The sequence below is a fragment of the Globicephala melas genome, chromosome 11, assembly GCF_963455315.2.
Source record: "Globicephala melas chromosome 11, mGloMel1.2, whole genome shotgun sequence".
NCBI classification, from domain to species: domain Eukaryota; kingdom Metazoa; phylum Chordata; class Mammalia; order Artiodactyla; family Delphinidae; genus Globicephala; species Globicephala melas.
The window spans coordinates 54,062,355-54,075,395 of record NC_083324.2 but is presented as its reverse complement, the minus strand read 5'-3'; the positions used below and the strand labels follow the sequence as shown (position 1 = coordinate 54,075,395).

Genomic DNA, 13,041 nt, shown 5'->3' with positions numbered 1-13,041 from the left:
AAGTCCCACCACATACAGTTACTATTCAAGTCCCATAGACATCTGTCAAATACATCCCTTCCTTCATATTCTAGAGTCTCTGCCCTGGCCTTGTTTGATTAACTGTAATAGTCCCCTAACTGTTCTTCCTGTTTCCCACCTCAATTTACTCCAGTCTGTTCCCAGCCATATTGCCACAGCCAGTCAATCTAAAACTCTCCAACCACGTCTCTCTCCTACTATAATTTTCCAGAGGCTTTCAGACATCTGAGCTCACTGAAATTCTGCACAACAAGGTGTGAACAGTGACAAGTCAAGATTAAGACAGGAAACTCAAGCCCAGAAATAGTTTCCAGGGGCAGAGCAGAGAGATCCAGGGAGTAACCAAAGTAAGCAGGATTCAGGGCCAATGGGACCTGGAGCTAGATTAGAATTTTCCATCTTCAGAAGGGGTGCCTTAGGCCACACGCTATGTCCTGCTTTCTTTTCTAAGATCCCTGAGTAAAGGAAGTGTACTGAGCCAAAGCCTCTTTTTCATCTTCATAAAATTAGATGTATTTGGTCCCCCATGACCCCACATTTTGAAAGGGATGCCTTGTAGGTTAATTAACCATTCTTTGCCACCTCAAATGTTTATCGTTCAATTCTTTGCCTATTTTTAAGCTGGACAGAATCTGCAGGGCTTAAAAGAAATGAATTTTATGCAAGCAGTATAATGGTTTTATTCCAGGGCTCTGCTGACCTTGAAGAAGTATCTAGCTTTTCTGCTTTTGTTTATTTTTTGTCACAGGATTCCCTCAAGGACCAAAGCCCTATTATCCGTAATTTCTTATCAGTCTATTGTAAGCTTTAGCAGAAACCATTGGGGATTTTACTGTGTTATGAGAACCTCCAAATTGCATGACAATCTGGTTTTACAAGTTTCTTATCTCCTTTTCATTTGTTCAGTTGGTGGTCACCAGTGGCTTACAATGTCACCAGAATCTGTGGAAAGAAATAAAAAGTTTTTGTTCTGCAGCCTCCTTATCTGCAGTTCTGTTTGTGTCTCCAGACCACTGGTGATTTGTGACATCATTGGATTCTGGTGGTGTAACCTAGCCGCTCACAGAGATAATCTTGTAATTGTTCTTGACTTGTTCAACATAGTTCTCTCACAGTTTTCAGTGGCACCATCCCTCCTGTATTGCTTTGAAATTCTGATGGTATCAGGAGAAAATCCTGAATTATTCATTTTGCTTAGAGATTGTCTATTTTCAACTATTATCCAGGAATATAAGTATTAAGACAGAGTGATAAAAACCAATACACGATGTTAAATGGACTCATGATTAGGAAACAGTATCATAAATTCATAAGTGGTCATGAGTACATCTCCTGAAATGTTTTTTCAGGAAAAAGTATCAATCAATTAAAAATGGTTAAATACAAGAAAGAAAATGTAGATGGAAGAGTTTTTTAAAATATATTTAGTCTTGTTGTAAGATAAGTGAATTTTTGAAGTTAGTACAATATAAGCAATAAACAAGTAGGCATTAAGTGAAAGTCTAGTTTTATGAAAGTTTATTTGCAAATAGTAAGCTTTTGCTGTTTAAAAACTAGATTCTGAATTCCAATAAATTAGCAAAAAATACAAAAGTACCAATGTATAAAATGCCAAAGAAATGAACAGATAGTTGATAAAGGAGGAAATAGAAAGCCAAAAAACATATGAAAAATGATCAACTTAACAGTAAATCTAATACAGACACACACATATAACCCATTAAATAAAGTTATTAAAATAATACACATTGCTGACGAAGGTGTGGGGAGATATACATTCTCAGGCATGGATAGTGTGATGGTAGGAATCCAAATTTGTGAAAGTGTCAGCTGGATAGCAGGGTGGGCCTGAAAGACATTTCAAAAATAGCTCTAGTCCCCGACCAAATAGTTGTAGTTTTGAAGACCTATTCTCTGGAAATATTCTAGAATAACAGAAAATATATCTTAAAAATATTCAGCCCAGTGTTCTTTATAATGTCTAATAAGGAAGATTAAATAAATCATAATCCATCCATAAACTAGAATGTAATGCAGCATGAAGTTATAAGTGTATAAAATAATTAGGAAGGGATTAACTATCATGTTAAATCAAAAGAGCAGGATGTAAATTTGCGTGTGTGAAGTTCGTATCAACTATGAAAAAATATTTATGAAATAAGGCTATAACAAGTACAAACAAGTGTGATGGTTTCTAGATGATGGGATTAGGGATAATTTCTATATTAATCATGATACTTTTCTACATCCTCTAAGAATTCAACAATGAGCATGATTTTTTATAAATTCTAAAATGTTATAAATATATTCTTGGAAAATGACTAGTGTCACAGTCTTGTTTGTTTGTAGTAATAATGTGTGCTTAGTTTTTTAAAAGATAATCAGAGTTACTACCAGTATTAATAAAATATTTGGAGACCCCTTGAAAATGATTTTATATATTCTAGATTTGGGGATTATAATCAAGTCACTAGTTCACATACCTGTTCTGAGAAACAGAATAACTCATGCCTAAGGTTTACTTGCATTTGAATCTTTGATAAATGCTCGCTTGGCTGACCTTGCATTGTTCAAGTTCTAACCTGTCTTTTCACACACCATTCACTCATGGGAGAGTGATCAACATTGTCCTTTTGTGGCAAGGAGATGAAACGGATAAATTTGTGATAGTCCAAATTAAGTTACCAAGTAGGTGGACAAGTGAAGTTTGAGGTTTTAGTTTTTAAAGTGGAATAATGATCATATGAATGGAATGAGGGTCATGCAAAAGCATCCTTTTAACCATGTTTGGGCAGTTTATTTGAATATGAGCAATACCTGGTCCCTTTTACACAGTTTACCCTCCAAGGGGAGCTGGAGAAGTTAGAACTTTCCATTTTTAGAAGTGGGGCCATGTCCCACTTTCCTTTGTAAGATCCCTGGCTAAAGAAATGATATTAAGCCAAAGCCTCTTTTCATCTTTAAAAAAGCAGGTATATTTGGTCCCACATCACCCCAACTTTTGAAATGGTTGTCATGTTGTTTAATTAACCTCGATCTACAATTTGCCACCTCCAGTTTTGTGACACTTTGGAAAAAGACAGCAGCCATCTGTTGAATATATTCTGTTCTATTGATCTGTGTCCTCACGATACCAGCACACGAAGCTCCTTGGCCTCGACCACTGGGGACAGAGCCCAAGATGAGTGGTCAATAACAAAATTCTAGCTTCAAAACATGTCAGCCTCCATAGAATTTGGGAATGTGCAAATTTTTCATTTATCTCTTTTGAAATTGTAGTTATTTCTTTTGTTCTCCAGGACTGGGGTTTCATATTGCACTTTGGTCCCCTTCCTGACGGGCCACTTTGTAGAACTTTTGTGTCAGCCAAAGAGGGTACATATCGCAAGTTGATGACCCAAGGGAGGGACCAAAGTTATGAAAGATGAGGAAGATGACAATACTCTGGGACAGATGATGCTGTCCTCGCAGGTCACACGACGCCTAACGACACGTCCAGAGTGGTGGTTGTGGGGACCGTTGTGTCAACTGTCAACTGTCAAGGGGTCAGAGTGCCTCCTTGAGTGCTTGAAGGCAGGAGCCTTAGGTACCATGTGACATACAGTGGGCACTTCCACGTTTTAGAGCTAAAATTCTATTTTATTTTCTTTTGTACTTCATTGCATTCTTTCTCATGCTCTTTTCATTCAAAGATTCAGTCCCAAGACAGGATTATGATACTCCACCAGCTGTTGTGTCAGGTAGGAAAATTCTAATTCCTTTAAGACTTGATTGGATGGGAGAGAGGGAGCTTGCCTGGTTTTTCTCCAAAACTCTTTAAAGCAGTGATTCTCAAACAGTGATTCTAAGCAGGCATTTCAATTTCAGTTCCGGGGTGGGGGGTTAGCATATGTGGTTCAAAAAAGGATATTTAATATTCCAATCCAGTTTTGTGTATGGAAAATAAATGTGTTGCTTTTGAAATAAAAAGTAAAAGCTCAAAGACTTTTGGTCTATGAAGGATACACAGAAAATTGAGTCTATGTTCTGTGTATCAGTAATTCTTAGTGTTGGAGCGTTCATTAGACTTTCTGGGAAATTGGAGAAGGATACTTGTGTTTATCAAAAGAGGGCACAGATGAATAAAAGCAGTTTGAGAAGCACTGCTTTAGAGACCGGAATTCCTCTGAAATCAGAAAATCATCCCATTTTGCTTGCTCAGCACCCACTATAGTGTCTGACACATAGTAGGTACTCGATATAATTGTTGAATGAATCAAAACTTCAAATTTGTTCCAAAAATGGTGTTTTGGATATTGAAAGAAAATCTGCCAATGTTCCATTTGTACAACAAAGTGGCAGAGGTTGATTTGAGAATTCGTTAGTGTCTCGAGCATTTTAATTAGCAATATTGAAGTAGTTTCATAAAATCCAGTGGTGCAGTTTGTCACAGAGTATACATATGTGAAGACATGAGTTTTAATTTTGAACAGCACAGATCTTCTTGTGCTTTCATCTTGATTTTGCATTTTGGTTTCTTGCAAAGAGGAAAATGGGCACAAGTTTTCATTTTTGTTGATTTTAACTAAATAAAATACTGGCAGCATGAAGGGCTTTGAACTCTTTAATCCTTTGATGTGTCAGATGATGAGGACATAAAATCTAAACCAAGAAAGGGCACTGGAGAGAGAGAGCGAGAGACAAAGGCCAGAAACAGAATGGGAGAGCCCAGAGAGCAGCAGAGTCTGGCAACTGAATGGTGGTTTTCAAGCAGAGAACATCATGTTCTTGGCCACCTGGTTTGCTTGACCCAGCATATTCAGGGTAATCCTTTTCTCATGTCTTGTGGACTTGTTTAATTATGCTCATGGCTGAATATTCCTCTTAGAAGTTCAGTTGAGAAGCAATGAGTTAGCTTTCAGCTGTGAAGTTACTTTGGTCCTCCTGGAAATCTCTATAAGTTGTCATTAATGAAAATACCACTTATCTTTCCCTAAAGTGTATTACCTGTCATATCTTCATGTGCCTGTTTTATTTAGGATATGGGACCCCTGGGAAGATGCTTTCTCTAACGTATGTAGCCTTTACTTTGTTTACCGTGTGGCATCTTTGTTTAACAAGAGGCATCTACTCTTAATAATTTGCCAGTATTGATAATAATGAAAGACACAAAATGGAACTTTCCTTCAACTAGGTTTTCTGATTTCACTTTCAAAAACACAATGGAAAAATCAATGAAAACATCAAAAGCACTTACTAGATGTGTGTCATGGGTCAGGCTCTACACAAATCAATTGTGGCAGAACATCTGGAGGCAAATCTGGACTCAGAGTTCCCACCTAATTCCATAGTCAGGCGCCACTGAGAGTCCTTGAGCAGAGAAATGACTTGATCAAAGCAGTGTTTTGAGAAACTTAATCTGGCAGTTTGGTGTGTGTTTGAGGAATAAGACACAGTAATTACGTAGAACATTTAGAAAGCTCAGATATGATATCACTAAACTAAAATAAGTGCTAAGACCCCAGTGAAATACAAAGGGACTAAAATAGAAGTGACAGGAAAAATAACACTTTGGGAGATTTTACAGTTGTTTTCCCCTTACAAGATTGGGTTGGTGGTTTGACATCTTATAAATTTGCACAGACTTCTTTGGCCTCTTTAGTCCATCTCTAAATGAAAATAGACTTGCCTTCCTAAAATGTTTGTGACTTATCTGGTGGGCACAACTTGAATGACACTTGAAAAGGTAACATATCCTTTGCCAAACCCTTGATCAGATCAGGAAAGTGAAACAGGCATAAGGTATTGTGATATCCTCTTCTCATGTCTCCCAATATGCCAGTGTTGGACAACTCCAATAGTAATCGATTCTTGGCCATTGTAGGAGCCAACTAAACTGCCATGATGTATCAGAGTTTGAGATATCTCCGTGGTAATCTACAGAAACAAAACCCAACCTAATTCTGTTCGATCAATATATCAAACATTTTTTGACCACCCTCTGAGTGCTGGGCACAACACTGAAGTACTAGGGATACAAAGATGAATAGAAAATGGACCACTGGTTAAAAAGAATATATGATGGTCTAAATTAATGTTGTTGTTGTTGATGATGATGATGTTGAAATGTATAAAGTATGGAGGAACTAAAATTTAGAATCTACAATGAAGATTGGGAACCCTCAGGAATAAACTAAATTCTGAGCTTGATGTGGAAGGATGAATATGAGTTTACCAGTTGGACAAGAGTGGGAAATGTACATGAGGTGAATGGGACAGGAAATGAAATTCTATGGGGTGATTAGATGACAGCAAGTTATTTGGTATTCTTGGAGCAAAACATCACGATGGCAGACACTGAAGGTGATCTCAGGGTAATCAGGGTAAATCTGATTTTAGGCAAGAACTCTTTCCTCTTTGAGCCACATGCCACCTTGTTCTTTCAGTTATTCAAATAGTATTTATTGGGAGCACACTTTGTGACAATCACTGTGACGGGTGCTAGGGATACAACTTCCTTCTAAGAACTTAGGGTCCAATTAGGAAGTTAGGCACAAGCAAGAGATTACAAGTTTGTAAAGTCTTCAATAAGATGCTTGAGTTCAGAATCTACTGTGTCACTTACTAGTTGTGGAACCTTGGGAAAATTATGTAACTTCTCTGTAGCTTGGATTATTTATCTGAGGAAATATTAATTACCTCGTAAGGTGTTGTGAGCATTAGATGAGTTAAGATATGTAGCCTGCTTAGCACAGGTTCTGGCATCAAATAAGTGCTCAAATGTTATTAGCAACAGCTATGCTAATCATCCTTGTTACAAGGCGCTATAGGGACACAAAGAGAAAACTGACCCACGGTAGGAGTCAGAGAAAGTGGAAGAAACCTCTGAATGGAGACATAAGGACACATGGGAATTAGCCAAGTGAAAAATGAGATGGAGGGGGGAGTTTCAGACTAACAGGGCAGCATGTACAAAGCTCATGGGTAGCAGGATATGGCAAATTCGGGGAACTACAGATGGTTCAGTAGGACAGGGATGCATAAAGAGAGATGAGAGTAGAGAAAATGATCCTGGACGAATAAGGTGGAGCAATGTCACCAGCTATGGTAGCTGGGACTCCATCCTGCTGGCAATAGATGTAAACTAAAAAGTTTAAGTTGGAGAGTGACATGGTCACTCTGGATATAGGTGGAGAATGCACTGGAGAGAGACAGAACTGGAAAACAGGGACCAGGACTCAGGAGTCCAAGCACAAAATCAAGTTGACATGTGCCCAAGGTGTGCAAATAAGAATGGAGAGTTAACAAATTTGACAAATTTGAAAGAGGTAGAATACACAGGACTTAGTAACTCACTGGATGTCAGAGTAGAAGGAGAGGAAAGAGTTAAAGGTAGCTCTTAAGTTCCTAGCACTCAATGGCCTGAGGTATCATTTGCTGAGCTCTGAACCAGAGGAAAGAGAATCAAATTTGGCAGGAAAGAGTTTGAGTGCAGTGTTGTACACGTTGAGTTTGAGATGTCTGTGAGGCATCCAAATAGAGATAATCAATAAATATTTGGATGTCTGTTTCTGGAGCTCATAAGACAGCTCTTAGGTAGAAATGGATTTTGGAGTCATCGTCATGGAATTAACTCATGTCACCCAGAAAATGTGCTTCAAGTGAAGAGAAGTAGGCCGATCCTTGAAAATAAAGAATGGGCAGAAAAAGGAACCTAAAGTAAAGATTGGAAAAGACAACTATAGACATAAAAGGAAAATCAAGAGTGTGAGGTTTCCAAAGACACCAAAGCAAGAGAGGGTTTCAAGAGAGGCCAGTCTGTTAAGATGAGTTTTGAAAAGAAGCCATTGGATTTCGTGACACAGAGATCACTAGCCACTCTGATAGGGTCGTTTTAGGGGGAAGAGCAAGACAGTGAATATCCTATGACAAAGTGGATGTAAAAAGTGTCGTACCTAACAAAATTGGCTTTGAAGAGGAGAGACGATAATAACAGAAAACGAATGGAGAAGGGAACTGATCGATTGACTATTTTTTTTTTAAAGATGGGAAATGTTTGGTCATGATAGGAAGAAGCCAGGAAGGAGTTCTAATGGTTGAAGATGTAATTCATACAGGGGATGACTGATAGAACAAGGTCATTGAGGAAGCCAGACATCTCCTCTAGGAATGCAGGAGGACAGGAGGAAAGGACAGTGCACCTGCATGTAAGTTTGTAAGCATACGAGTAGGAAGTCAAATGTAGGGTTTCCTACATGATAAATACTTTTTTTGTTTGTTTGTTTTAATTTTTTTAATTGAAGTATAGTTAATTTACAATGTTGTGTTAATTTCTGCTGTACAGTATAATGATTCAGTTACACACACACACACACATATATATATACACATATATATTCATGTATATATACATGTATATCCTGTGATAAAACATCACAGGATATTGAATATAGTTCCCTGTGCTGCACAGTAGGACCTTGCTGTTTATCCATCCTATATATACTAGTTTGCATCTGCTGATCCCAACCTCCCAGTCCATCCCTCCCCCCAACCCCCTCCCCCTTGGCAACCACCAGTCTGTTCTCTATGTCTGTGAGTCTGTTTCTGTTTCATAGATAAGTTCATTTGTGTCGTATTTTAGATTCCATATGTAAGTGATATCATATGATATTTGTCTTTCTCTGTCTGACTTACTTCACTTAGTATGATCATCTCTATGATACTACTTGTTTGTGTGTGTGTGTGTGTGTGTGTGTGTGTGTGTGTGTGTGTGTGTGAAGTATTAAATGCCATCCTCTGAGAGTGAGTGGGAATGGCATGGTAAGGGACTGAAGGAGAACAGAGATTTGGAAAAAGAAAGCCAACTAGCAATACACAGGAAGCTTGCGGGGCAGCCCTGGGGGGCCATTTGAAGCTACAGACTATAGATTTTTGTTATACCAGTCTGTGAGGATGTTTGATTTTTCACTGTAGTGATCAGTAGCCAAGAAGGCAGTGGATTAATCCAGGGCTAAGGTTTCACTGAGTGGAGTGAGAAAAGGGGCAATGTGTGCTGACATTGGCAAGAGAGTTACCGAGTGGCAAACTAGTTTCCAGGATGGATAGAAAAAGAAAAGAAGGCAGCAGAGTGTGGGAGAAAAGGAGAAAGCAAGGAAGATAGAGACTAGAGGTCTCAACGAGGCATACGAAGTGGTCAGAAGTACAATACTTAGATTTAGGAATGTGGATAATGAACTAATATTTCTCAGCAAAGTCAAGGTCATGGGAGCAGATGGCCAAAGTGGACTTGAGGTGAAGGTGACGGAGGTTAAGGAAGTTCATCAATATGAGCATAAGAAGGTGCTATTTCAGTGGGGTATTTTTGTACGTCTAGATTTTGTTTTGTTTTGTTGATTTGTTTTTTGTTTGTTTGTTTATTTTTGCGGTACGCGGGCCTCTCACTGTTGCGGTCTCTCCCGTTACAGAGCACAGGCTCTGGACGCACAGGCTCAGCAGCCATGGCTCATGGGCCCAGCTGCTCCATGCATGTGGGATCTTCCCGGACCGGGGCACGAACCCATGTCCCCTGCATCAGCAGGCGGACTCTCAACAACTGCGCCACCAGGGAAGCCCTGTTGATTTGGTTTTTGACACTAATAGATGTGGGCTAATCATCAGGAAGAATGTCCCCAATAGAGGGGATCACTGATAGAACATATTTCTGGAACATGTTACAAAGACACTGAAGACTTGACCTCACAGAATGTTTAAGAATCAAGCTTTTTTCTGGAACGTTTGGAATATACATCTAATTAAAGGCAGGAAAGTATATCAGAGTAGTATTTTTCAGAGTGTGATTTGGGTATCACCATGCTACTTGAAGTGTTTTTAGGAGTATAGGAACCAAAACCTTTTATTTTGACTTCAGCAGCTGTAGAGTTACTTTAATGTGAATTTGAATTAAGGTCGTCAAATGCATGGCTGAAGATCTCTTTGCTTAGGAAAAGTCTAAGGTGAATAGTTAAACAGTGAATACATTAAAAAAAAATAATAATAATTCAGGAAGGATAGAGCTAAGGCCAGAGTGGTGATGTCCAGAGAAAGTGGTTGAGGTTTGGGAGATGGGGGTCTCTGATTTATTTCCTCTCTCCTCTCCAAGTCTCGGCTACACCTTATCCAGCTCATTTCAAGGACAGAAAACAGGAAGTCCGGAACTACCCTCCACATTTTCATGCAAAATCACGAGTCTATTCTCTTTTTAGTGTTTCTTTTCCATACAATGATAACTCTTTAAAAGATCCTCCTATTTGAAAATGAAAAGTAAAACATCATTTTTTTTTCTGTTCATAGTTGGATGTTATGAGAAACATATGAAAACTATAGATAAATGTTGTCAAATGTTTATCTCAGTTGCTTTGAACTTAATTTCCTAGATGGGCATCATGATGAAATCAAGAAAAAGACCACAATGGACAGAGAACAAACTGAAGTAGAACCAAAATTCATTCTCCTTTTCTGAAAACCTTAGAATTCAGAATTTGAATCTGTGTTTGGAAAAACTGAAACAAAGGACCAAAAATACATTGACAGCAACCCATAGAACTTCTGAACATACTTTCATCCTCTGCCATATTCCTTCTACATACTGGCTAAAATAGGTTGAAAAGAGTCAATCTTACCATCAGTACAACTTCAGGACAAGAATGAAGTCTTCACCGTGGTACTTGCCCTGATTCAGACAAAATTCACTGTTAAACTTATGCAGTTTTTCCACATTGTTTTGCTAGTCAATAATATCAGTTTGCATTGGAAAGCCTCCCTAATTTGTTTTTGTTTTTGCGGTACACGGGCCTCTCACTGTTGTGGCCTCTCCCGTTGCAGAGCACAGGCTCTGTACGCGCAGGCTCAGCGGCCATGGCTCACAGGCCCAGCTGCTCCACGGCATGTGGAATCCTCCAGGACCAGGGCGTGAACCCGTGTCCCCCACATCGGCAGGCGGACCCTCAACCACTGCGCCACCAGGGAAGCCCAGCCTCCCTAATTTGGAATCGGTGATGCTCTACCAAAGATTTGGTTGAAACCCATCTTTGTACTAACTCTTCTTGAGTGGGTATTACTTTATAAAACTCTTCCATAATTTGGCAGGGATGAGGGGTGATGTTTAAGCTACTTCAAAGAGCAAAACCATTTTTCAAATGGGGGGGTGTTTAAGCTACTTCAAACCATTTTTTAAGCTCTAAACATTGGTTTTCATGGATACCATGAGCTAATTACAAATGATCTCCATCTCTTAATTAAAAATTAGGTCCATTAGTACCTCCAGTTACCTACAATTAGCCATTAAGTTGTATTTACTATAAAAGACCTGACACAGACCATGCATGAAAATCAGTTTCATTTCTTTGCTCAGATTCTGTGCATCTACTTTGATTACCAAACTGCATTTGTTTAAATGTACTAATTTGTTTGTACATTTGTTTAAATGTACTAATTAATTGATTTTTTTCTTTTTAATAAGTTCAATAAGGAGACTTTGTTCTACTTATTATTCATTCATTCAACTAATATTCACTGAGCTCCTAGAGTGCTACAAGGAACCAAGGCTAGATGGTATAAAATAGAGATACATCCCTTGCCTTCAAAGAACATAGATTCTGACAGCAAAGGACAGAGTTACAAAGAACTGTCACAAAACACAGCACGTGACAGATATCCTAAGAGCAGTACACAGAGCGGGACTTTGTACAAGCATTTGACACACAGGTCTGTTCATGCTGTTACTGTGATCCTGCTGGCGCATTTGTATTGTTCACTACATTACAGAAATGAAGTTTTAAAAGACTAACTGTGGGACCACAATTTTTAGTGCTCTATTCAAGAAACTGTTAACTAAAGAGAACTTATGCACATAGTCTTTTCTGATATCTAAACATCACTGTTATTTAGCCCAGTTTCTTTTTTCCGGGGTGGAGGTGGAGCAGAACATGGGATAGGAGGATACAAAATCCTATGCCTTACCTTCTAATCCAGCGATTTTTTTTTTTTTTCTGTAAAGGTCCAGAAGTAAATATTTTAGGCTTTGCCAGCCATTGGCTCATGTCACAACTACTCTTGCCTTTCAGGATGAAAGCAGCCACAGACCATGTGTAAATGGATGAACATGGCCACATCCCAATAAAACTTTATTTATAAAACAAGGCAGCAACCAAGATTGGCCTGTGGGGTACAGTTTGCCCACCTGTGTTCTAATCAATGTATTTTCCTAAGTATTCCAAATTAAATACTATTACTGACATTCCTTATAATAAGAGCATGAAGTTCTTTTCCTTTAAAGCTAGCAGTTGTGTGTGTGTTTTTAATTTCATGAAAGGCAGATGAAATGTCAGAAAGGCAGAGGTGGAGAGATGGAAATGAGGACTGAGAGAGACATTGCTTATAGTTTTACTTTGCACAACATGATTGATTGTAGTTCCGAAGTATGAAAACACTTTAAGCATATTTATATTTTTCATGTGCTCAGCCTATATGCGTTTTCTGGGATGTATCTGTATGTGCCAGCAACACAGGATTATCAACCAGGAAAATCAATATATATTCTGTTAATATCCCCTTGGCAGCCTTTAGAATTCTGTACTTTTAGCAATTTAGGGAAAAGGTAAAAGATACATCATCTCAATAGATGTGTAGTAAAAATGTATTTTACATCTTTGTCCTTCCACCTGGGCTGGTACTGTTGTTGCTGCTGTGGTTGGTTTGAGTCCACTGAAGTTGTCCTTGATCTGTCAGCGCTGGTGATTCTGTGTTCCCGGGTGACTGCTTTCTCTGAGCATTGTGTTCTGCTTGGCGTACACATCCAATGGAAAGGCAGTATCCACAGTGTCTTCCCTGTGGTAGAATCCTTCAGTGGGTGGCAGCAATGGGCTTAGGGCAGCCATGGCCACCACACACGTGTCCTGAGTACTTCAGTCATCTGTAAAAGGCAGTACCTACGTAAGGGTGACAGAGAAAGAGAGCATTTTCAAGACAACAGCAGATTTTAAAGGAAGCTAACTGCATGTGCAG

At 38.8% G+C, this 13,041-nt stretch overlaps 1 protein-coding gene across 3 annotated transcripts in view; it reads left to right on the top strand.

The window, feature by feature from the left end:
* Positions 1 to 13,041, top strand: part of RBMS3 (RNA binding motif single stranded interacting protein 3) — a 690,034-nt gene that overhangs the window by 646,002 nt on the left and 30,991 nt on the right. For 2 of the 3 annotated variants that reach the window (XM_060308006.2, XM_030830022.3), the window contains one exon: positions 3,714 to 3,761. The exons of the other annotated variant lie outside the window; for it this stretch is intronic. In XM_060308006.2, coding sequence (XP_060163989.1) covers positions 3,714 to 3,761 — 48 coding nt within the window. The remainder of the gene's footprint in view (positions 1 to 3,713; positions 3,762 to 13,041) is intronic. 3 annotated transcript variants of the gene reach the window in all.